Here is a 26,707-nt window from a genome sequence, read left to right on the forward strand (position 1 = left end):
GCTGCGCAGTGCGGGGCTGCTTCACACCCAGGGCTCCCAGGTGCGGCTGCCCGCTAAGCCCCTAGCGCGGAGAGCAAATCAGCCTGAAAGATAACGAGATACTGAAAAAACGCAGCGCTACTTGCACGTGGGGTTAATTTACACAGAGAAAAGGCCGCTTTTTAGCACATGGCAGCCAACGGGGCCCTTCGGACAGGCAATGAGCTTCAGGTGCGGCTCCGAGCTCGCCCCTAGCTGCGGGCACGGCCGTCCGTCACTCGAGGGCCGGGGAGGGCAGGCGCTGTGAGGGAACGTTCGGAGCCCGCCCTGCCGCCCCGTGCCGATCCCGAGCCCCACCGGGGCCGCAGGGTCACCACAGCCGCAGCCCCACCCCCGCAGCCCGCTCCTCACACCCCCACGTACCCGTAACCCCACCGCTCTTCCCTCCCTCCTCCCCTCTCCGTCCCCCATTCGCTCCTCGCGCTTCCCCAGCGCAGGCAGTTCAACCCCTCACCCCTTCTCTTCCCCCCACCGTCCCCGCTCCCGCCGCCTCTCCCTCCCTCCTCCCTGCCGCTGGGGCTGCGGGAGCCGCGAGGCGGAGCGGGCCGGGCGGGGGGTGGGGGGAAGGCGGCTCCGCACACCCAAGATGGCGGCGGTGGAGCTGGAGTGGGTGCCCGAGACGCTCTATAACACGGCGATCTCGGCCGTGGTGGATAGTTACGGGCGGGCCCGGCGCCGGGACATCCGCTCGCTGCCCGAGAACATCCAGTTCGACGTGTACTACAAGGTGAGGGCGGGCGGCGGGGCGCTGAGGGAGGCCGGGCCCGGGCCGGGCCTGAGGGGCAGAGAGGGAAGGAGAGCGGGGCTGGGGAGCTGGGGGCCGGGCCTTCCCTGAGGGGCGCGCCGAGCGCGCGGCCTGGCTTCCTGCGGTGCCGCCGGGCTGAGGCCCGAAGGTCCGAGAGCGGGAACGAGGGACCGCGGGGCCGCGCGTGAGGAAGGGACTGCGGGGAGGCTGGGGCTGTTTGAGTCCGGAGGGGGGAAGGGGCTGCCCTTGAAGTGAGGAATCGGGGTGGGTGGAGGCGCTTGCCAGGCTGTGGGGGGGGGCGGGGGAAGCGGTCGGGGAGCGCGGGTTTGTGTTGAGCTGTGCGGAGGTTTTTCTTTTTCCTTCCTTTTCCATCCCCATGTTGCAGAAGGTGCTGTCTGTGGTGGAGGTTGCCGGGTCTGCCGTGCTCTTGTACGTTTAAATGTCTGTTTGGAACCAGGTGGAAGGAATTGAGGATCTTTAAATGGTGCCGTTTATCAGCTTTATGTCATTTTTTCACGTGGTGGCTGTTTCTCACTGAGCTGCCTCCAAAATACCCAGAGTTACAGTAAAGGGTGTGCTGAGATGGTCCTTGAATCTCTATTGTCCACCAATTAGGCATTTCATCCATCTGTGGGAACCACTGGAAATAAGCATTCACCAGGAGAGACTCAATGTATTAAAAAAAAAAAAAAAAAAAAAAAAAAAAAAAAGTGGGAGATGACCTTTATTTCCTCTGCCAGTTAAGTTCTAAAAACTTGGGGTGCTAAACAAAGTAATTTTTTTTATAAGTCTTAGTGAACCTGGAATAGTGGCGCATCCAATGTTGGTGCAGAAACAGTATTTAGAAGGCATGCTGATTGTCCCTGGCGACAGAGAAACTGTTTCTGCCCAGTTGAAACATACAGGTACATTTCTGCACCCTGGGTGTCCGTTGCTTCTCTTAAGAGCTGAGAGCTGTGGGAAATGTTCTGCCACAGTGAGCGTGCTTGGGGAAGGTGAGGTGGCTGAGATGCAGCTATCAGTGGATAAGCCCTATAGATATGGGACTAACAGCATGGGAGAACATTCTGAGGCTTATTTTCAGCTGTTGGCAGGGATGGCCGTTGACACTGGCATTGTCTGTCTTGACATTCATACAGATGAGGGATGGTTCCCAAGGGCTTAAAAAACGTAGAAAGAATTTCACAAGTTGGTGATACCCAATCATGTATTGTTCCCACTTCCTTTAAAAACTCATCCAGAGGTGATCTTAATAGGTTACATATACTTCCATTAACACTCTTCAATTGTTACATGTATCAGATTCATTTGGTGTTTTTTCACCATTAAAAATAATCCAGAAATAGATTTGAGTTCTAAAGAGGCTTTTAAATCTATTTGCTCTGCTCATGTAACAAGCAGCATGTTTTGCTCAGGAGGTGGTAACAAACATGCCATGGATCTGTTTGGTTGTACTCATCACTAGCCAGTGTAATTTCTGTTAACCATGATAATTGGTATTATTGTTTTGCCTGTATTTTACAACAGGCTGATCCTTGATAATCTGAACTGTGTAAGGTGCACCTATAATGGTGCATACATACATCATGTAGAATAAATACAAACACGTGGTGTAGTTTGGTGACTGTTGTGCCAGTGCTACCAATGGTAAGATCGTCTCCTAGGAGAATACCTTGTCTTCAGTGGTTGCATTTAAATTAGCTAATATATAAATATAACTTAATCTTGGCTGGGGTGCTAAAAGCAAGTGTAGTCCTGACTGAATGGTGCTGTGCGTGCAGAGATGTCTGCTTTCAGCCAGCACCTCAAAGCATAGCTCAGAGAAATCTTGTGGAACAGTGCTTGCATTTTTCTGTGCACCTGTACGACACTGAGTGCTGGTTCTTGATTTCTGTGTTTGGATGGCTGAGGAATACAAGTGATACTGGCGAACTAGTCTGGGAGGAGGACTCCTTCACACCTTGGAGCAGTTCCCTGCATGCTGTGTCTGGTGCTTGTTTTGCTTTTTGGTTCTGAACACAGTTGCTGTGCTTTTCAAAAAGATGCAGGCATTAAATACTGGTGTAGGTTAGTATATGTATTCTTAGGACATCCTGATGATGAGCTCTTTAAGCCAGAAGTACGATCTCCAGAACCCACTACCAGTCCTTAACAGAAGGCGAGCTAGAAGACTTCCAAATCTTTGTTCTGACTGCATTTTTGTAGTTGATGAAAGGCTGTCAGTTTGTTGTTGGTGTTACATGGAGTAGTACGTATTCTTTAGATACACCTGAGGAAAGTTTGGTGTGTAGTGCTTGTACAAATATGTGTGCATTTAGACCTTGTGGAAGATGGAGTGTCTTTTGGTGATTACTGAAAGGAATAGAAATTTTTTCAGTCTTTCACATCCAACTTGCAAGAAATGCTGTATTACAGCTTGTGATACTGGAGAAAGTGCCACTTTGCAGAACTAAAAGGAAGCATCAGTCAGATCTACTTTTGACACTCACTGTGGATGTTAATTGGCTGTGGCCATACAGAACTTGAAAATTGTTTTAAATGCATTCATCCATATGAACACTTGAAATTAGCACTTGCCAGTGCTGTTTACAGAGTCTGCCAGCCTTGTTACGTTGATTAAGATGGCAGAGGTAGGATGTCACATTATTACGATTGTGGAAATGGCCAGCATGTTATCTGAAAGGGAGGAAAGAGCCACCTGAGAAAGTCCTCATCTTTTGTTCCCACCAGGGTACCCTCTGCTTCAGCGCTTGGCTGTGTTGTGGTAGTGTGTCACCTTTATTTCCCATCCATTAACCAGCCCAATTGCTTTCAACTGTACAGATTCCAGAGCTGTTGATGTCTAGGATGCATTTTATAAACCCACGCGTTCCCAGTTTACAAGAAGGAACCAAACAAGCAATGGCTGTGGAGAGCTCTCTGCTGTGGGCTCAGTAAGAAATAGGTGCTGTGGTACAGTGACAGGAGCAGGCAGGCTCCTGGTACTGAGTGTATTTATCCTTAACAATGACTAACACCTTAAAAATGAAAAATAAATAATCGTGATTGCAATAAAGTAAATCTGTAGTGCTTTAGCCAGGGCATTACTGGATTTCTGGTTTTTAATTTTTTGTCTCAAAAGCCTATTCACTTTTCCTTGCAACCATTGGAGAATAAATAGAGACTGGGCAGAACACTCATGAGGATGTCCAAGTATGTTTGGAAGAGTTCATAACTAGTATTGTTGCAAGCAGCATCTGGATCTGGAAAAAAATATGCAGTAGTTATTTTGTTTCCTTTGTGTCTTTACCAGGTTAATGTATATCCTGGTGGTGCTGTTTCCTAGTAAAAGTGGTTCGTTGGTTTGGTGTTTTTTTTTTTTTTTTCAATCTTTATGAGGAAGAGAAGGGGAGGCCTTGTGCTTAGGAGCTGAAGCAGGAAATGTGCTGCATCGCAGTTAGAACACAAACAGGGCATGCCTGGCAGCTGGGCTGCAGTGGTAAATGCCACACTTTAATTTATTTAAAAAGTAGGTAATGACTGGAATAAATTGAAGCCCGCAAAAAAAAAAAAAAAAAAAAAAAAAAAAAAAAAAAAAAAAAAAAAGACCCAAACCACTCCAACACTCCACAACATCTGGGAAATCAAATGATTCTGTTTTGTGTCTTCTGGGGGAAAAGGTTGGTGTTCAGAGGGAGGGAGTTTATCCGAATAACGTAGTTTTTGACAGAAACAGGACACTGAACTCTGCAGTCCAAAGATCATTCAGTTAATGTCTTACATAGAAGTTTTTTCCCTGTACTTCAGCTTTGTTCTGTTATGCATAATTTGTGGGTTTTTTTGGTTTTTTGGTTTTTTTGTTCTTATGTTTTCCGGCTGTATTTGATGGGACAGTGCTTCATTAGTCATAGTGCTCTCTGTTGTAGGTATTTATGCAGCAAGCTGATGCTGGCTTTACACTGGATAGATAACAAGGAGTTTCATCTAATGTTCTTCTGAAATGTCTTTTAAGGGTTGTGTTTTTTCACATTGATTTTTCTTGAAAGTCACTTGGATCCAATGTTCCTTGAATGTTTTCTGATGAGATCATTAACCACAAGAACAATTGGAGATGACAATTTGTTTCAGACACTTGCTGGGGGCCCATAACAGTTAGTAATTGTGCTGTGCTTATTTGTATTAAAAAAATCAGGCAAAATCCAAAAGGACCATAATCATGCTTTTTCTGTATTTGACACAGTTGATGAAACTTCCACACTGCTCCTACATTGATGTGAATCAAAACACAGATTTTAAATTTACATCCTGGTATCTGCAGCTTCTGGATAGTGTGTAGCTGGAAAACTGCCTTCCCACTGCACTCTGCTAACCCCCCAGAAAGAGAAGTGTGGCTAATAGAAGAGCTCCTATTGCATCTAGTTATTCTTTGAACCAAGCAAAATGAGTAAGCAGGAATTTGCTGACACTTGGCAACGCACGATAGAATGTCTGTCTGTTCTGTGCATTGCAGTAGAGATGACTTTTACTGGTGAGGGATGATTACAAGCTTTTCTGATCTTACGGAGTGAATCTGGTTTGTCCTAAGGCTTCTGCTCCTGGCTGTGTGATGAGGGAGGAAAGGACAGGCTTCCTGTGAGATGAAGTGTAGCTGCACTGATGTAGTTCTGAATCCTTTCGGAGCAGAAGGGTACAACCAAGGTCACAGTAAGCAGTGTGTCTTGAAAGGCAGAAAATCCAGAGCGGGTGGGTTGTGTTTTGTAGGGTTCCTGCAGTGACTGATTGGTGTGACTGCACAAAGGCTGAATTCCTTTATCCTGCTGTGCTCTTGGGCATCAGAAATGAAACGTGTATGGGAAAAACAAGCATGATTTCCTTGTGCACTCACATAGAGGCATTGTGATCTGGTTGGACTGGTGCATTCAGTGGGACATGTCTGAATACTGCTTGAATTCAATCATATCTGTCTATCGCTCCCCTCTTTAAATCCTCCAAGTGAAGGAGAATCATCATCATGCCATGAGCTTTAGTCCAATGATTATTACTCTTTATTTTAATACATACCTTATCTGTAGTCTTACCAGAGCCAAAACATCTTGCACTGTTATGTCTTTGGTTTGCAGCTCCCTGCCTTGCTTACCATTCTTCAGAGTCTTACCATTTAGTTTGCTCTTTGTTTTGCTTTTTTCTCCTTGAATCTCTGTGTGGTTTTCTAGGCTTGGCTCGCCTATTTTCTTTTTTCATTGTCCTTGTTGAACCTTAGATACTGAAACTCATAACACAGACAATGAGGTAATACCATGAAAAAAGTGTCCAACTACTGCTGAAACAGTAATTCTTGTTTCCACTTAATTTTGTCTGCACTGGTTGAACTTCAGTCAAAGCAAATCACATAGAAAACCCTCCAGTGCAGGGTTCTGTGTGGAATCACACAGAAAATCAGAAAAAAATCCTACATTGCGGGTGTGATACAGGAAGAGCAGTGAGTGAAAGTGTGAAGCATGCTGTGCGTGTGGAGCATAAGCTCCCAATGTTATCAGTTAAATTAGGCTTATTCAGTGCAGGCTTTTGGGTTGTTTGTTTATATTGCTTGAGACTCTTTAGGATGAGCTTCCTGACTGGAAGCATGGTTTTCAAAAAGAGCTGAGAAGTTTGATTTATTTTTTTAAAGCCCCAAACAATATCAGGGTGGAATTGGTCTCATCCAGAAGCCTCGTAGATGGTTTTGAAATAGATTTGTAAGAGATGAAAGTACCCACATTTATAACAGATTATTTTCTAAGCTTGTCCCCCAGCTGTCCCCAGGGCTTTTCAAGAGTCGTTTCTCAATGGGTTGATTCAGGGCACTGACTTCAAAAGATTTTTTTTCCTTCTGTGTTAAGCAGAGAAGGGAGGCGGTGGTTGCAGCCAAACTTATTTTCTAAATACAGATTTTGTTGTTTAAATATGCAATCCTCCCTAAATTCAGCATAGTAGTCCATGTTATATTATTGGGCATTGCTAATCATGCTGGGGGGGCTCCTTGGGACTTCTTGCAGCTTTAATTCTTACTGTAATGTCCTTTCTTGTTTTTCAGGCCTCTTCCAAACTGGAGCAATAGGAGCTTTTTTTTTTTCTTTCTTTCGTTGAAAGCACTGCAATTCTTATGGTCCTTTTACAACTGCTTAGAGTTAATCTTTATTATGAAGAGGCTTAGGAAAAGTAATTGCTCCTACATTTGTGCACAGTGGAGAATGCTGGTGATTTTAAAAAAAAAAAAAAAAAAAAAAAAGCCACTTTCTCAGTGGTTGGATGTCTCTGCCTTTGTTTCTAAGGGTTTGCTAAGAATCAGAGCTCAATGTACTGAGAGAGAGCTCTGGCAAGAACTCACAGATAATTATATATGCATGATGATATGACAGCAGATAAGTTACAAGCTACTGTTATCAATATGTTTAACTGGAGACACCTCTATATGCATTTTCTGAATGCTTAGGAGAAAGTTCTGTAAGTCACTGTTAGCCTTAGCTCCTGCAGGACGTCGTGGTGGCTTTGCCACAGCTGTACAGAGCAGTTGGACTGTGTAATAGCAAGCCAGCACATGAGATGTGCTCCTATGTTCATGTCTTCAGTGGCAGGCTTAATGTCAGTTTGAGCGGTGTAAGCTGGAAGTCATATGTATGTTCTTATGTGTCTTTCTATAGTTAAAAAAGAAATCATTGGTAACCTTCAAATAGGTCAAGTTTGTGTCCGAAAAAAAAACCTCCTTCCTTCTTCAGAGCGGAGTAGTTTCTCAGGAATCCAAACCTCTGCCTTTCTTGTTGGGGCCTGTTTTTCTTGAATCACTCTTTTGTTTTGTTTTTCGTGTTATGTAGCAAGGCTTGTGGTCAAGAATTCTGTCTCTGGAGCTTTAACAAGAGAATCATTTCTTCTGTACTTGCAACTGCTTCTCAATGAGCAAATAAGAGTTACTGAACCTTCTGGAATTGCTTCACAGTTTGACGTAGTCTCACTATTTCCATGTCCAATTCTGTTTGAAACTATCGCTGTAACAGCTATAACAGTTTGAAGAGACTTCAGGCAGAGTTAGTTCCTCAAATGCTTGCCAGCATGTCGAGGGAAGGGGTGAGTGGTGTGGTAAATGTTCTGAGGATGCTGTATTTCTGGTTATACCAGGAAAAAAACTAGATGGGCTGAGCTGGGGAGTGGTGTGTGAGGAGCGGGTCTGGACCTTTGGACCCAAAATCAGAGATGTGTGAAAGATGAGGGTGTGGTTTGGGGCATCCCCTGTTCCCCTTCACCGCCACGGTGTTTTCAGTGGGGAAAAACTCTCCAGCTCTGATTTGTTTCGAGTACAGGGCCATGGCTCTGCTTTATCTGAGGAACAACTTTTCATGTAGATACTGTTTAAGACTTCCTTTTTTATTTTTATTTTTTTCCAGTGAAATAGTTGACTAAAAGGAAAACATTCATTTCTGGCAATTGACGTTTTTAGGTTAAAGAACTTTTGAAGTTTTTTTTTTTGTAGGTTCTGTTAAAATAACAAACTCGTGCTGCAGAAACATTGTCACGTGTTTCATAAAGAGCTCTGACTAAAAGGAAATTTCTGGCTGCAGTGTTTTATGTGCTTGATTGGAGTGCTCATTGACCTGCCTCCTGGGCTTGTGGTTAAAATGATGCTCCAGATAAATGGCACTTTTCAATAATGGTATTGAAAGAAATGATTAGAACTCAAAAACTGAAGTTTTTGTTTAATTGGTGTTTGTACCTGAGCATTCCATCTGTAAATAACTCCTCTCTCTCATCTTTTGCTTGCATGGTGAGAGTGGCTGACTCCTCATTTCAGAGTTTCTCGTAGCTCTAAACCCTGCTCAAATAGACTGGAGTGCCTTGCTGCCGGTAGCAGTGCTCTGGTCTTGGACAGTTTGTGTTGGAATGTTGTGGCATTGATTTTCTGAATAACTGTTAGAGTGCATTACCTGCACGCTCGTGATGGTGTGAAGCGTGAGTGCATGCCTGTGTGTGTGCTGGTGAGCTGCAGTGCTCTGCCATCACACAGTGCAGGTTGGAGAAAGACAGAGATGGCTCTGGAATGGCGAATGCTGTGAGAGGCAGCATCTGGGGAGACTTGAGATGGTTTTTCCTTCTCCTCATAGAGCTGCTGCCTTGCAAAAAAGGTTTTAAATAATAAAAATATGAAGGAATGCTGCCTACAGTACCTGAAATAACAAATGCTTGTGCAACAACAGTCCTGATCTGCTGCAATCCTTGTGCTGCTGGCAGAGGCTGCTGCCAGCTGACTGGGGCGAGTGGACCGTGCTGCTTTCTGGCTGCACGCCCTACTCTTTGCTATTTGTTGTTCAGGGACTTCGCGATGTCTGGATTTAACAGCCCCGGTGGATTTCTTTGCTGTGTATTCGCGCAGCCACTTCTGCACCTATGTAAATTCTCAGTATTTATAGCATAACGTAGCAGGGAGCTCTGCTGCTTAGCTGTGCTATGCACAAAGAACTGTCTCCATGGTTTGTTTTTTATGAACAAGCTAACTGATATATTTGCTTATCTGCAGATAGAAATTGGTTTCAGCATAAAACCAGGCGTTGCTTTTAATAAATTGAGGAACGTTCCCATTTACTCAGGCAGGAATTGTTCATATAAGCCCAGGTATTCATGGGGTCAGGGCTCACGCTTGTGTTTAGCTCTGGGTATTGGTGAGTCATCCATTGCAGAACTTGTGGGTTTGGGGTGGTTTTCTTGGATGTATAATTTCATTGCTTCAGTCTTTGTCCCAGACAGAGGCTGGAGTTTTGTAGGATGACAAGCAGTGTTTTGAATTTAGGCTTTGGCTTTGCGTTTCCACTTACAAATCACCTAGAATCTCTTCACGCAGCCCTGTGATAGATTCTCTTTAGTTAAAAAAAAAAAAAAAAACATCTGATCTGATATCAAAGAAGCCGTTTGTTACAATTTTTATTAAATTTAGTAGTTTTTTTGTTTTGTCTTTGTTCTCTAGCTTAGGAATTGTGATGTTTTAATGATGCAGGTAGATGTAGTGAATGTCTGAAGGAAGGAGGAAGAAAAGAACGGATAAAAATAAATTGAAAGCAAATATGGAGCTCTTATAGTTTGTGTGTTTAAGTTCTGCCACTGAGGGTGTTCTCCTGTGTGGAGATAGTGAAACTATTTCTTTGTAATATTTACTCTTCTGTACTTTGAGCTCTAGAATTCATAAGTCATTCTAACTGGTGAGCTAAATTTCCCAGGAGAGCACCAGGTCTTAAATTTTTAAATATATTTGTATTTTTTTTTCAGCTTTACCAACAGGGCCGCTTATGCCAACTGGGGAGTGAATTTTGTGAACTAGAAGTTTTTGCAAAGGTGCTACGAGCTTTAGATAAAAGGTAAGCACCTTCCTGTACTGACAGGCTCGTTTCAGCCCTGGGTTCTTGATCTAAGTTTTGAATCCAGAAGATTTCAGATCAGATTCTTCGTTACCAGGATAAGCTTTGTGTCTCTAGTGTCTCCCTCCCCCTTGTTTGTGTGTATGTGATGTTAATGGGTTTGTCACTGCTCATTTATCTGCCATTTTAGTGTGAGTCAGGGCAGGGGTGGGCTTTGAGGCTTCCCCACCCACAGAGTCTAAACAGAAAGCTTTGTTTTCCAGTTGTAACAGTGTGTGGGCAGCTTGTATTTTGCTTATTCTGGAGGGTGTCCTTGTAAAGAACTGTGTGTACGCTCACTTTATTTTTTGGGTAATCCAACAACTGTAACCCATTAGTCTTGAGAGTGTCAATTATGCTTGTGTTCGTCTGCTTTTTGTTTGAGAGAAGGCTGGAGTTATTTCCTTGAGTCACTCCTCGTTTGTATCCATGGTGCTCTGACTGCACTGTTTTAAAAACTTCATACGTAACAAGTTTTGTTTTCTTTTGTTTCAGACATCTGCTTCATCACTGTTTTCAGGCTCTGATGGACCATGGAGTAAAAGTTGCTTCTGTACTGGCCTATTCTTTCAGTAGACGATGTTCCTACATAGCAGAATCAGATTCTGCTGTAAAAGAAAAAGCAATCCAGATTGGCTTTGTTCTAGGTAACTGGTGTTCATAGACTGTTAAGTATATTTCTTTGTTAGTTCAGTTAGGCTAATGCTGTTTTTTACCTCTTTGTAACTTCTTTTTGGGAATGTGTGTGCTTGGAGTCTGTGTTTTTAGGAAGTCACTTGATGGCTTATGTATATAATACAATTAAATACCTAAAAATTTTAGGCTGCTCTCTGCTATTTCAAGTATAAAATTTATAAGCGTGATAGTTAATGTTAAGACTTTGTGTATTTCTAGTATTGATGCAAGTATTTCATGATGGAAAACTATGGAATACCAGAAGTCATGCTCAGCTGAAGGAGAGTTCTTCTGCTCATGTTTCACGTTCAGGACTGCAGGGTTAGCTCTGATAGAACTCCTGTATGCAGCGTGCAATTTCATGGTGCTTTGTAAAACACGTTTCCTTTGCTCTCACTGCCTACGTTCCCCCTAAGCTGTTAGCAATGACTTCCTGTATTTTGGCACAGGGAATACTGCACTCCTGTATTCCTACTTATTTGTAATAAAATAAGAGCTCTTAGATGATCTGAGTGAATGCTTTTTCCTAGAAAGTCACTGTTCAAAATTCTGTTTGTTCTTGATTTTTCCAGGAGGGTTCCTGTCAGATGCAGGATGGTACAGTGATGCAGAGAAGGTATTTCTTTCCTGCCTTCAGCTGTGCACCCTTCACGATGAAATACTTCATTGGTTTCGTGCAGTAGAGTGTTGTGTAAGGTGAGCTTACCTTTAATTCCCACGCGTCTTACTGAGAAGTATTTATTCATATGTACCACTAATAAGAGCCAAGAAGCTTCAGATGCTCTCTTCAGAATTCTGCTGCACCGCTAGCTTTTGTTCCAGAAACAAGGTGATGCTATGAGAGGCAGGACGTGTATGTACACCTTCCTGGGATAGAAAAATGCTAGCTGTAGTGCTGCTGTCAGCACTTGATCCTTTGACTTATAATTAATCCAAAAAATTGTCTAATTGTTTGGCATGCTGAAGAAGCTGCCTTAAAAATAAACTCACCTTCTCCAAATACAGAAAAGGAAAGGAGATTATAGGAAACAGGTTTGGAAAAGAGAAACACTGATGAAAGATCTTAATTGTTCTCTCCTTCCTTTATTAGTTTATTGGAAGACCTGTCATAATGTATCATGCAAGGTATAAAATGTTGCACCTATACGTTAGCTCATATTTTCAGAATTTTAGCATCTCTTTACTGTAAAGTATTGTGTTCTGATTTGCTTTACTTTGTGGGTTTTTTTTTCCTGTGTTGTGTTGTCTTCTTGACTTACAAGGGCTTCCCTGATGTTTTCCAATCTCTATTACTCATTGTCTAATAACAGATCTCCAGAAGGGACAATGAAAGTTAGTTTACCAAAATTTCTTCTGTGCTAAATGGCAGGCATTTGCAATAGGAAAGGAACAGCTGTCTCTTTTCTTTGCCTGCAATGGAGCAGGAATACAATTCTGCCCTTTAGGCTTGGAATATGATGGCACTCTCATTTTGAATGCATCTCTTTAAAGTAAATAAGCATCAGTTTTCAATAACAAAAATCTCTACTTCTGTTCTAAACAGAAGCCAGAAGCTGAAATAGTTGCTTGTTTGGAGAAACAGTGTGCGCTTCAATACTGCTTTCTTGTCTGTATTTCACCATTTACTGAAGCTTCTGTGAATCTTTCAGATGGGAAAAGAGGTGGTGATAAGAAATGGGGGAGTGGGAGAAAAGGAGGCTGTTTAGAGTTGTTGTGAACTGTGATGACTGCATTGTCTTGTGTTAATTCAGTACTGAGTATCAAAGGATCAAAACTTTCAAAACTGTAAATCCAGAACGGGTTGTCAGGCTGGCACTAGATCAATCTGAGCAGATATGCTTGCTGATTCCTTTGAAGGTGGCCTTCTTACTACTTGTATTCCTGTAGGACAACACTAAAATTACTGTTGTTAAGTACTATTGCTCTTCCTTTAATCCAAAATTTCCCTGCTAGTGTTGCTTATCTATGAACACTTAGGTGTGCATGTTTCTTTCTAACAGTTAAAGGTTGTCAATCCAAGAAACTATTATGACAGCTAACGATTAGCTGTCCTGCTGTTCCTGAGCTTGAAGTTGCTTGTGCTGTTGCCTCAGAGTGAACTCTACTACGTAAATAATATTGAATGCATTTCAAAATATCCCTGTTCAGCCCCATTTATGAATTGTGCCTGGGTGCTAATGCCATCCTGCTGTGTTGTCCCATCTTTCCTGGCAACCCAGAGAGTGACATTAGTTCCAGATGCTTTCTCATGTAGAATGGATGCAATTGAATCTCTTGTAAAATTATTTATGATACATTGTGCTGTTTAAGGACTGAGGACAAAATGCAGAGATGCACGCAGAAGAGTTTGTACTTTTTGTCAGTTTCAGTTTACCATGTTTTGGAAAGGAGGTAGATGGGATTTAATACCATATGTTACTGAGTTTGGGAAATGAGATTTTATCAGTGTTGAGAATGGACTTCAGGAAAAATAAAACAAAGCCACACACACCAAAGTGGTTTGGGCATTGGATGTGCAGAACTTCATCAATGTGAAAAAATCATTTGGCATTTCCAACAGGAGAAATTCTTGCCATGCAAGATGCAAAGCATGGAATACTGTAACAAATTTCTATGAACAATTCCTTTGTATTACTGAATTCAGACAGTGCAGTTTTGCTGGGGTGGTACCCAGTTCTCTAAGTACAACACCAGATTGTAGATCAATGATGCTGCAGCGTGACAAAATGTTTTATTCAAACACTGATTAGAAGATCTCTTTACATCTCTGCAAGGTTGCTCCATGTTCGAAATGGTAACTGTAAATATCACTTGGGAGAAGAAACGTTCAAACTGGCTCAGTCTTACATGGACAAACTTGCCAAACATGGTCAGCAAGCAAACAAGGCAGCACTCTATGGGGAACTGTGTGCACTGCTTTTTGCCAAGAGTCACTATGATGAGGTGAGTAGGGCTAGTTTCTTTCTGTTCAGCTTCTGGATGCTGGTTATGAAATCTGCGAGGACTCTCCATGACTGCCTAGCTATTGACGTTGTCTTTCTAGTCTCAGTTCCGTATCTTTCTCGATATCTGTGTGGCAGTACCAGAGGTATACCTGATTTACCATCTGGTTTCTGTATATTGTTCTGAGTACAAAGTCTTACTAGTACTTGAACTGATATTAAGAAATTATATGCAATAGATTGCCTGTGTGTTTTGGTTATCAGTAAATTACGCATTACAAAGAGTTTATTTTAATAGGTAAAAAGAAACTGGAGAACATAACTCTTTGCAGCTACTTTAGAAAAAAGGTCACTTCAGTGTGACTGCAGTTTTTAGCTCCTAAATTCATTGACTAGGAAGCTGCTGTCTGTGACAGTGATTGTAAGGATTAGTTAAACATTATAAAAGAACCTTTTCCTGTGAAACATTACATTCATTTAATTATACAGACCTTAGTGTAATACTAAATACTGCGCATTCAGTATCAAGTTGAAGAGAAGTTCTTCAGGTTTGTCAGACCATGGCAAGCAGTGTTTTTTAAATCTGCCAGTGTAAATGACTGGTGTATATTTTTCTTAATGTTGCAACACATTGATGTTGATGAATTATCACGTTGTTAACTTTGTTTGACAGGCTTACAAGTGGTGTATAGAAGCTATGAAGGAGATCACAGTTGGCCTGCCTGTAAAAGTAGTAGTGGATGTTTTGCGACAAGCTTCTAAGGTAAATTTAGACTCTTCCACATTCCTTTTTTAAACTGCTACCAAGGATGGGTGAGAATGTGTAATACCTCTGCTATACTTCATGTGCCTCTGGTGTATTTTCTTCCTTTCCCTGTGAAACAATTATAGCTGTTCAAAGGGACGTGATGGCAGAGTTAACTTGGAGCCTTCCACAGAAAGATGGACTGTTTCTATCTTTGATGTAGACTCAGATACAACACTAATCTTTTTGGTGATTTATGTCAGAGTAAAATATTTATTGATGCTTTCTGTGAGCACTTGTTAAATAAGTTCCTTAATGACAGCGGTGATATTAGAATTAAAAGTAATAGAAATTGGGCTGATATCTCAAGGAGAAGGATTTTGAGTGTACACCTCTTCATATGCTTCATTTCAATCTGTTTAGGCTTGTGTTGTAAAACGTGAGTTTAAGAAGGCTGAGCAGCTGATAAAACACGCAGTGTATCTCGCCCGGTGAGTACTATTCCAAAAAGCCCTCTTGAAATGTACTCTTAACCTGCCTCAATGAGTAATATAAGCATGTTTCTACAGGGAGCATTTTGGAGCCAAGCACCCCAAATATTCTGATACACTACTAGACTACGGATTTTATTTGCTCAACGTAGACAATATATGCCAATCTGTTGCCATCTATCAGGTATGCAGCAGGGCTAAATGCATTTCGTTTCTATTAATAAATAAAATGTCTCTATTTCTTCAGAAACTCACATGTTTTTAATTCAGGATAATTAGTTCATTTAATTACTGCACTGTTTGTTGACTTCAGATTTTTGCTTTCATTTTTTTCTTCGCCCTTGAGTGATTTCTTTAGGCTTGCTGTCTAAAGTGCGTGGGTGTAGGCCTGAATTTCAGAGCCATCGGACTTTTTTTTTTTCCCCCCGTTAGCAGTAAGATGCATAAGGTTGTTATTTTTCTCCCCCCCCTGTGTTAACTGACATCATGGTGTTCTTGTGACTCTTTCAGACAGCTCTTGATATTCGGCAGTCGGTATTTGGAGGTAAAAACATACATGTAGCTACAGCTCATGAAGATTTGGCTTACTCTTCTTATGTTCACCAGTACAGCTCTGGAAAATTTGACAATGCACTGTGAGTACAGCTATTTGAGGTAATGGCAGTAAATCTAATACTGCAAATGGGGGGAAAGAATGTTTTTTAATTTATACAGATTTTTCTAGCAAGAACATTAATACAGTGAACATCTACATTTATCTTGTTAATACTTTACCAGCTAGCTGGTAACTGAAATAGCAATGAGGATGCATATATTTAAACTCTTTCAGATTCCATGCTGAACGTGCTATTGGCATTATAACTCACATTCTCCCAGAAGACCATCTTCTCTTGGCATCTTCAAAGAGAGTTAAAGGTAGTATCCTGAATTGCATTACTGGAACAGTTTAATATTTTGTCAATGGAGAGCAGGCATTCAGTTGTATTTATTCTGTTCCCAACAGAGCCAACTTAAGCTTTTTCCCAACTGGAAATGGCTTGAGAATATTCCCTGTAGTTCTCCCATGTTATTTGTCAACATGCTCGTAAAATACAAATTCAAAATTCTTTAAAGCTTTGTTGAACTCATTCTTGAATTAATAGTAGTCAAAATACGGAATATAAAAAAGTGTTGGTAACTTTGATACCTAGTTGTAAAGTTTGAAAGAAGTTTGTAAGAAATCTAAATCCTGATTTAAATATCTCCTGACACTTCTTGGGTGGATGGCTTTCTGCGACTGATAGTTGGTGTGTCTGTGTCTGGAACACAGTGATGTTGCTTTTCTTCTTCTTATACTCAGCACTTATCCTGGAGGAGATTGCAATAGACTGTCATAACAAGGAAACTGAGCAGAGGTTACTTCAAGAAGCTCATGACTTGCATCTGTCCTCACTTCAGTTAGCTAAAAAAGCCTTTGGGGAGTTTAATGTACAAACAGCAAAGCATTATGGCAACCTTGGAAGACTGTATCAGTCCATGAGAAAGTTTAAGGTAAGATCTACTAAGGTAAATCTCTTGACATACAATTTACAAGATGTCTGTAAATATGTCAAAGCAAATTGTACTTTATGTCCCCGGTTCATAACCTCAGTTGGGAGTTTCGTTCCATTTTAATATTTCACCCATTCAAAGCTTTGCACAGAAATAATTAAGATGCCTTTGGGGACAGGATGCAAAGTGATACTACTTGCTGATGATCCAAAATAAGGATTTGGAGAACTTAGTCTGGTTCTGGCCTTCCTATCTTTTATTCTTTTGTCCTTTGTGAAATGCTTGACTACTTAATCACTGCATAGTTGTTTCTTAAAGTGTTTATGGTGTGGTGAGTGCTGCCTGACCCATATGAATTTGTTCCTCGCAGGAAGCAGAGGAAATGCACATCAAGGCAATTCAGATTAAGGAGCAGCTCCTGGGTCAGGAGGATTATGAAGTTGCACTGTCAGTGGGACATCTAGCTTCTCTCTATAACTACGATATGAATCAGTATGAAAATGCTGAGAAGCTTTATTTGAGATCCATAGCAATTGGTAGGTGATTCTTACAGTGTTTATTTACATAGCAGCCTTAATACAAAAAAAAAAAAAAAAAAAAAAGAAAGCTTTTTGAAATGTTTAACATTTTATTGAATAACTAAAAATGAAATGCAGTATTTCTATTTTTCTGCATGGCTTCAATCTAAGTATTGAATTTTAATTTTGTTATCTCTTGTCTTTCTTTAGGAAAGAAGCTTTTTGGTGAAGGATACAGTGGACTTGAATATGATTACAGAGGTCTCATTAAACTGTACAATTCCATTGGCAATTATGAGAAAGTTTTTGAGTACCACAATATTTTGGCCAATTGGAACCGGTTGCGGGATCGGCAGTTCTCAGTTACAGATGCTCTGGAGGATGTAAGCAGCAGTCCTCAATCCACTGAAGAAGTGGTCCAGTCTTTTCTGATGTCTCAGAACGTTGATGGACAGAGTAGCTAAGAACTCGGTCAATTAATCAGTTAAGTTTTTTCCCAGATTACAGGGGAGAAGTCATACTGTGAAATCTAAACCATATAGTTCTCTGGGGGCTGGAATTTGCATTGAAACACTGGTCCAGTCTACTGAAGAGTGCCCATACGGATGAATGTGTGTTAAATTCTTATCAGCATGTGTATGGCATGTTTAGTTCGGCTCACGTTTTTAACTTGGTATTCCAGAAAACCCTTTTTTTTTTTTTTTCTTTTTTCCAAAAGAACCTACTTTGCAGAAAGTCTGCAAGAGAACATTAAATAAAACTGTTTGAGTTCAAAAGAGTTGCATTCTTATTATGAATGGAAGGTTTCATCAAGAGCTTTCTTCCGATAGACAGAATAAATGCTATACTACAAGAAATTATACGAGAGAGGTCTCTCTAGTTCATGCATTTGTAGCAGAGTTAATTACAAATACTAAGAAAAGGAAGGATGCTTTGGCTGCTGCCTGATGAAGAAAAGTGGCAAAGAATCACTTCGGAGAGCAACATACCATTTGTAATCCACAGTAATTTGATAAGGAAGTACAGACCGTATGTTGTTTTTAATACCCTGAACTGGACCAGTGTTTGTCTGTAAGTGATGGAAGATCCAGTAGACCAGCAACCTTAGTTTTCTTTGGTACCAGCCAAGAGTGCTAATCTTCATAACAGGACCAGGAAAATCAAAAGTGGACCAGCCTGCTAGAAACAGTTTTTGGACCAGTGGCTTTAATTTAATATTTCTGCCCCTGCATTCACTTCTACAGTAGAGTGATTTCATTTAGATGTATGATCAGTGCAAAATTATATTCCTGTAATAGATACAAAACTAGGAAGTGAACGTTCTTTAGCAGTTGCGATGGCATGTTTTACTTAGCAAGCTTATACAGATATTAATGTCAATGCCACACGCAGAAACTAGAAATGCTTAACTATTTGCTGCAGCCATCTTCTTTTCTATTATTTTTTTTAATGGGCTTACTCTGATAATTGAGGCAGTACCTTGTTTATACCAGTTAATGGTTTTGTATTACAATCCAGGTCAATTTTATGTTTCTGGAGAACACAACCTATTGTACAGTTTGCAGGGGTCAGTGGAAAATGCCAAAAAGCACAACAGGTCTTTTTTTGTGTGATGCTTCATTTCTACATTAAACAATAGTACAACCAGAAATGGATTTCCTTTATATTAATTTAAAAAGCAGAAATCAGCTGTAAACATCCTTTAATAATGCCTATCTCACTAGCTTGTCTTAATTTTTCTTCTGTTGGGGGCCGGGGGCTGCTTTGCTGTGTAGATTTATTTATTTTTTGCTTGGGTGTGTTTTTACTTTTTAAAATGTTGAGGTAATGCTCCTTTGAAAGTGTAACATAGCAAACTAGAAACAACTCGCTGCTGTTACCTCCGTTCTTATTATAGTGGCGCAAACAGTGCCCTGTGGTTGGGTTCTGTCTCTTGGGTTTTCTCCACCCCCCCTATTTTCAGGGGTTTGTAACTTGGCCGTGGAAGTTCAGTCCAAGGTGGGGCTCAGCAAGCAAGGTTCCTACAGGACTTGGACTGGATGTTTTGTTTAGGGTTTGTTTTCTCTTAAATAGTTTGTAAAGCTTGGGACAGGGAAAGCTGCTTGGTGGTATTCAAGAAAGAGTGCACAGAAGAAATAAGAAATTTCAGACACTGCTTTGAGCTTAATGACTCCCTTAAGAACTGAAATTTTCCAGGCCAATAGTTCATATACTGGTGCCTTCAAGTGTAATTTTGGGGGAAAAGGCTGAATAATACCGACTTGAATATGCAGCAATATGAGTGCAGCTTTAATGACTGCATACCTAAATACTTTAATGAGAGGATTCCACATTTAAAAACAACAAACTGTGGTATTAAGGCTTACGTTGCAGTGTACCCTCAAAGGCTGTTCAATGAAAATTCAACTTAAAATGATGTATGGATTAAACATCTACTTTATAGCAATTTTTCTTGCTTAGGAGTGCTTTAGGTGAAACATTTCCATCTCTGACTAGCATCTATTAGGGGAGTGATTGATTATAGAGTTCTCATGAATTCTTTTCTTCAGTCCTATTAAAATTACTTAAATGAAACTTGTAATGTTAGTACCAGAATTTGGGCAGGGGGACGCTGCTTAAAATTGGCCTCAACAGGCTGTGTTGCTGCTGTATTGCAGAAGGGTTTGACAGCTTCAGAACAGGCACTGATTTGCATTTATGATGTCTGTCTGTGAATGGCTCCCAGTCAAGCCTCTGCTTCCAGCTTCTGGCTAACAAAACTCGAAGGTCTCAAGATTTTGAGTTGGGGAGTGTTATTTGACTGACACTGGCACAAGCAGTCCATGTGAACCATTGCTGTCACATCAGCTCTCTGGTTTCTGTGTGTTTCAAGGGCTGCTTTCAATCTGTGGCGAGTAGGAGAGCTTCCAACATGGGGCAGGTTAGGAAGGTGTTTGCTTCTGAGAACCGAAATCATCTGTTCTGTTTCTGTGATGGGTTGCTTTATTCTGTTTTCTCAGGCCTGCTGCGTGGATGAGCTTTTCTTTCTTTCCTCAAGCTACTTCCCTAGCATGTTGTGTACCTTGACGTATCGGCTTGTCTAGAAAGGATTCACATCCTGAAAGTCACCCGAGTTCTTTTTTGTTGGATTTTGGCCAAGAAATGTGACTTGGGCATGAGCATCTGTTGTGATCCTTGTGGAACTGCTAGCATGCTTTTCATGTGACTAAATCCTGACTTGGCTGTTGGGCTGAACTTCTCCCTGCAGCCCTTCAGCAATTCTGGTTGTTCCAAGGCACCACATTTTGGAGAAAGGTGGCTGTGGCTAACTGCTAATGCTGTCAAACAGGAGCTTTGCAGGGCGACTTTGCAGCTGCCTACGAAATGCTTTGTAACCTGCTCTGCATGCCATAACTTGGAACATCCGCTGTCCTTGCTGCAGGTGGAGTTTCCATGCGATAATGTAGAACTGGCCTTTCTAGTTGTCCATTCTATCTCTCTGATCTTGTTTCTGGAAGAAATTGGCTGTCTGTATTGGCATGTGGGGACAACATCTAGGACCTGTTGTTAGTTGTTACTCTGTTACTGTCTCTGCTATTGTTTGGTATCCCTGAGGAAGTAGAAATCCAGTTGGATGGCTACAGAAGGTAAATGACTTGCTCAGCCGTAAGGGTGGAAACATCTGCAATGTCATTGAGGCAGATTTCTATGTATTCATTTAATTTTATTTAATGACCAGCACAGGTAGAACTAAAGGAACAGAGTGCTACCTACTATGTTCTCTGTACAGTGCAGCTTTTCAGCACAGAACTTGCCAACAGAGACCCTGCACCTCCCTCCTGTCAGGTGTGGAACCAAGGAGTTCCTGTCCTATTTTAGCCCTAAAACAAGCTTTCCAAAACAAGCTTTCCACATGCATCTGAGTGTAAGTACTGGGGAAGGAGGCTTTATAGTTAGCCTTGCTTGTTAGGAGACCTTGTCCTTGCTGTAATGTAATTAGCCAACTTCAAAGCGCTTGATGACTTTGATTAACCATTGGCATTTTATATATGCACAATGCACCTTCTGCTAGGTGAGATGGTGTTACTTGGTGCTGGTGTTAAAAAGAGGAGATCTGGGGTTGGGGCTCTGAAATGCATCTTCAGAATATTTCTTGACGGTAAGTAATCACAGTGATTGGTTACAAGTGGTGAGGAGAGGTGTTCCTTCGTAGAAAATTACTAACTATTGTTTAAGCCCTCATGATTTTCACCATAAAGCTTCTGAAATCAGTTATTTGTCTTTTGTTTTAATTGAACGCTGCAATTTGTAGAAAGGAAAGAAGGCAATGTCAGGATTCTTCCACTGTTTCTGGGGCATGGGCTATTCTGGATGACTTCTTGTGGAAAAGGAGAGGCAAGCAAAGCTTAAGAACTGACAAAATGGGACGGGGAAAATTGCAGAAAGATGTTTTCAAACCAGTCTATCCCTCGGTTACTTGAAGTAAAACACCTAGTGACTATTTGGCCCCAGCAGTGGTTTGGTTGCTTTTACAGCATGCTGTTATGACCAACGAGTGTCTGCCTCTGAATCTTAGTCTTCATGAGCACTCTTTACAAACCTTGTAGTTGAAAACTTTTTTTTTTTTTTTTTTTTTTTTGCACATAAAGTTTTTTTGTTGAAGACTTTTGAAGGTCTTTTAGTTGCTGGATTCTAACTTATTGGGACAACAATGTTCTTTTGTAAAAATGAAGTGTTTTTTTCTTTAAATGTGCTGCAGTCTGATATTTGCTAACGGTGCCATTGCGCTGCTCCTCATGGTACAAGAAATGCACGTTGAACTTCTTTCCTTTTATTGTTGTGTACTGGTAGAGTACAAAAAGGAAAATGTGTTGTGCCTAAAACATGAGTGAAGCTGTGGACAAAACCTTGGTTTGTGCAGATGGGATTTGACTTCCCAGGTAGCAGCAAATAACGCGGGGGAGATGCTGCTGTTACCAGGTTGTAACGAAGCTTGTGCAGAAGCTTGATTTTCTCTAAAGCTCGTTGTTTCCCTTTTTTCCTTATTGTTTCTATAATAAGAAGGTGACTGGCCAAATGTTAACTGCGGATCTGACTGTTTGTTGTGGGTGTTTCCATGTTGGACGTGTATGGCCTGTTGCACGGTTTGTTTCTTGGCCTTTTGAGGATTCTGTGAGAAGCAGGGAAGAAATTTCCTTTATCCAGACATCAACCAAACTGCTTACAAAGAAATTGACAGCACTGGTAATGCTTCTGTCCCTAAATCTCAGGAATGTTTCGGGCAGTGAAACAGGTTTCCCTTTGGTGATATAAAGGTGCGTGCTCTAGGGTCTTGTTTAACAATATTTCATTGCAATCCTAGGTATCTATAGCATGAGTGGCCTTAGTGAGTTTGTTGAAGTGCACATTTTTTTTTTTTTTTTTTTCAAAAGTAAATTTTAAGATGAAAAAGATATATACTATATAAATATATAGAGATATTTAGAAACTTGGTTTGTGGTGCACAAGTTCAGTGTTGGATCACTAAATAATTGTCGCAGGTACCATACGTGTAACTTTTCTTTGATGTATTTTCCTTCATGGGAAGCGATGTTGCCATGGTAACTAGGACTTCACAATTTCTTTACTACTTAACGATGTGAACGAACTCTATGTTTTATTGAACATTACCAGGTTCAGTACTATTTTTATACTTGTTGAACTACAGGGAGTTTTAATTTAATAGCATTCTAAAAAAGATGTTGCTTGAACTGTATAACTGTATAAATCAAACTACTTACACAGACGACACCTCTAAACCAGAATCTCTACCTGTAGTGCCACAGTCATTTATATGAAGTTATCTTGATCATGACTAGACTTGGAAGACCACCCTACTTGTGTCAAGACTTAATGTTTCGTATCCTACTTCTCACAGACTGCAGTGCCCGACATTATTTGTAACCATCAAACCATATTATGTTTGTAACCAGCATTGTGATATTCTGTAATTGTATTGCTAAAATGAAATATCGACCTAATAAATATAGTGTTCCTGCATTTGGAAGCATCTGCGTTGAATTTGGTTCCAACTTTTGCTTCTGGTGAATACCTGTCCCTTTCTTCCCTGCTCTCCCTTGCTGTGTCATAACCAATGCAAAGTGGGAATTGAGCTGGCGGAGCGAGGGAACACAAGGAGAGCAGCTGCCTTGTTCTGAACGTGCCCTCTGGGATGCCTGTGCCAATGCTTGCGCAGCCAGCAGCGGGGCTGTTTGTGTTTCCTCTGAGCTGTTCACCATTACGCTGTTCTTGCACAGACGGCGCACTCCCAGAAGCATTAAGAAGTTGTGCTTACTGCTCAGCAGTTCAGACTGTGCCGTGTCAACGGGGCAACGTGTGCAGAAACACCGTTAGCTCTTGATAGTAGCAAGAGGGTTGTGAACCTCCCATCAGGTTTAATCTGAAATGCCTGCAGAGGCAGAGATGGTGGCTGTGGCTCCTTCCTCGTGCCTGGCTTCCAGGTGTGAGCTCCCGTTAGAGTGACTGCACCAGGGGAGGTGCTGCGGTTCACTCGGATTTGTTCTTTTCCCTTCTCATTTTGTCTTGTTGATAGCTTTGTTGATCGCTTCTGCAGCCTTACCTGCACAATTCCCTCCCAGCCTGTTGCCAGCTGCTCTGTGCCCGCCCGGCCGCTCGCTGCGGCCCTCAGCACAAAATACAAAGGCCTGTGGGTTTGGACCGGGCCTTGCGGGCTGAAGGCAGCCAGGCCTGGGGCACGACCCCGAACTGTGCCCCATAGGATGCCCTGCTTGGACAAATCCCTGCTGGCCGGTTCACCCCGGGGAAAGCAGGATGACTGCAGAGGCTGAGGTTGAAACCAGGGCTGCAGCAGTGCCCTGTTGTACAGCCTGGTGCCTCCTTTCCATGCTGATGGAAGGTGGAAAGAAGTACAGGCCTCTGGGGCTCTGTGCAGCTTTCTCAGTTCTTTCCCTTTTCCCCAGGGAAACGCTGACGTTTTAGGAGTGCTGAAGCCAAACTGCTGAGCATAAACCAAATGGCCTTGCGCCTCTGCACCCACCTATCCTGCTCCTTTTGGGGAGTTAATGAACCCAGCTGGGTCAGTGCTGCTGTCTGGTGATGACTTCCTTCCCGGGTTGGTTCACAGTCCAAGAAGCCAAAGTCAGTGCTGTGCCAGCAGGTGCAGCACTGCGTCTTGTACTGATGGAGTTCAACCACAACGTGCCTTGAGGTAAGTACTGGTGTTTTGTTGTTTGCTTTGTTTGCTTGTTGTTAGTTCTCTGAGGAGGCTGGCTGCAGGTCCCTGCATTGGTGTGGGGATGGCTGTGGTGCTGCAGTGCCTGTCCCAGACTGCAGGCTGCTGTGGGACCAGTTCTGCTTATTCTGGACATCTTTTGTTTCTCTGTTTGGTAAATAACAAAGTTTCTGCTTTCTGTGGCGTAAAACGTGAGTTTTACTGTCCTGAGCTGTCAGCACACGGCCTCTGTTTGTACCTTTCCAGGTTTGTGGTTTTAGGAGAAAGGAATAGATTTTTGTCTTTTGCTGGTTCTATATTACACAGTGACACATTACAAAGCATATGCAAATCTAGCTTTCCTTACGAGCTAAGCTCAGGATTGTGCAACATTTCCAAGAATTTCTTGATGCTGCGTTTAAACAGAAGAGAGCAAAGAGCCCGGGTGAGGAAATGTGAGCCGAGTGCTGTGTGCTGACTGCTAGCATGACACAGCGGGAGAAAGCAGTCCCTGTGTCAGTGTGCTGCAGGATCTGATGTGTTGTGCTGCTTACGTGGAAGGTTTTCATACGATGTGTGCATCACAAGAACTTTCCTCTTGCCTTTGTTTGCCCATGTCACCCAGGCAGGGAGCTCAGCGAGGCGGTTTCTGGCACAGCTCAGTTTTCTTTGAGAGCTCCTGTCACTTCTCAGCCCCCTCAAGTCCTGCTGGAAAAACTGTGGAATAATCCAGACTTGGGCAGGCTTTAATCTTGCTCAGCTTTGCCTTAAGCAAGGGTGACATTTTGAGGGCATGCAGTATTTTTCTGATGCAACTGCATTTGCGATCGCTTTTATGCGGCATGTGCTATGGGGGAAAGCTCCTCACTTCTAGCTGAAAGAAATATTGTATTACCTCAGGAACATCTTTTGTGATCTGCTGCTGAATCACCTGCACCGCGCAAACACTGAGGAGGGAAGGATTTGGGGGATTTGACTGGTTGGCCTAGAAGCTTTCCATGCCAAACTGATTGTGTTTGTTCCTTACAACCTACATTCTAGCGGACATCAAGTGCAGCCACCTCTAGAGCCTGAAGCGGAGGCTTTGTTACTGTCCTCTAATCATTCCTGTCCTGAAGCATTAGCTCTGTGGTGAGTTTGCTCCCACAGCAGTCAGCCCAGGTGGGATCAGTGCAGCCTGTGCCAGCGCAGGCTGCAGGCCGTTCTCTGTCTGGAGCAGCTGGGAGAAGCTCAGCTCTGTGTGTGTGTGTGTGTGGAAGTTATGAAACTTTCTGGTACCAAAGTATAGTCCACTTATTCACCTCTTCTGATCCTCTTTCAGCACGTCCTCCCTGCTGGCAGTGGGAAGGGCTTTCTGTGCGGGAATGATTGTGGAGCAGATCCTGCCCTCTGCAGCAAAGGGAGGCAGCGCGTTCTGCTCCTGTGCACACGGTTCTTCCACCGCCCAGTTTTGTACAAAAGGAGAGATGTAGTATTGGTTGGCGTGATGCTTACACATCCCCAGTGGGGACTTGATGCTGGTGCACAGCTGTTAGGAAATTCCAGCATAATAATAAACAACATCACGTGGTTTTAAACAGCATTTTCATTTTGCTTGGGTGAAAGCTTGTTGCTATGGCGCTGCAAGTATTGCAGAATCCTGCAGTTTCAGGAAAACACCAAGGCAGGCTCCAGTCCATGCTTTCTGCCCTATGTACTGGGTGAAAATCCAGCGTTAACTTTTCTTTCTGTTGGTGTCTGAAGCTGTCTGAGAACCTTAAAAATGAGGAATGCATCTCAGTTCCTGCTGACTCAGCAGTAGCAGAGGGGAGTTGACTCAGGCCGCCAGCAGCCCCAAAACCTCCATGTATCTCAATCTCAGCAACTCCCTGTATGGCACACACTTTGTGTTCCTACATGAGAAGCAGCCAGGTGCTGTTTTCTCCATTCCTGTTACACAGCAGACGTGCGGAGGGCTGCCTGAGCACGGAGCTGCAGGTTGGTGTGGGACTCCTTCCCACCTCTTGGCTCGTGCTGTCTGGCTCTTTCTTGTTTTTTTTTGACTTTCAGTTTACCAATTTGAATTTCAAGTTGGTAAAATGTAGCTGTTACATATGCATCAGCGACAGTATATAACAATCTGACATCAAATTGAACTTCTTTAGAGGTAAAGTGGTTTGGGAGAGAGAAGATGAAAAACAAGATGGTTTGTGAGTGCATGAGAACACCCACGAGACATGTGGGTGCTTTCTGACAGCTTGAAAATAGGCACACATGGGTCTGCGGCACCTGCCCAGGGCAGAGCAGAGTTTGCCAGCAATTGCTCCTTCCTTCTCCCTTTGGGGTTTGTGGGTGCTGGGCTTTGGGCTGGAGGAAGCAGGCTGCTGAGAGCTCTGGTTGGCTGACCTGCCTTCAACAGGTTGGTCAGCATTTTTGTT

General features: G+C 42.4%; 1 protein-coding gene across 1 annotated transcript; it reads left to right on the top strand.

The window, feature by feature from the left end:
• Positions 1–625: 625 nt before the first annotated feature.
• On the top strand, positions 626–17,544 carry APPBP2 (amyloid beta precursor protein binding protein 2; the record flags this gene model as incomplete). The annotated part of the gene is made up of 13 exons (XM_079545102.1): positions 626–766; positions 10,052–10,140; positions 10,675–10,826; positions 11,427–11,550; positions 13,629–13,797; positions 14,470–14,559; positions 14,965–15,032; positions 15,111–15,216; positions 15,543–15,667; positions 15,862–15,947; positions 16,372–16,562; positions 16,933–17,098; positions 17,291–17,544. 13 exons carry the CDS (start codon positions 626–628, stop codon positions 17,542–17,544), a joined length of 1,761 nt encoding a protein of 586 aa, XP_079401228.1.
• Between the last annotated feature and the right edge of the window lie 9,163 nt (positions 17,545–26,707).

The sequence above is a fragment of the Tetrao urogallus genome (genome assembly GCF_951394365.1).
Source record: "Tetrao urogallus genome assembly, chromosome: 20".
NCBI lineage: Eukaryota > Metazoa > Chordata > Aves > Galliformes > Phasianidae > Tetrao > Tetrao urogallus.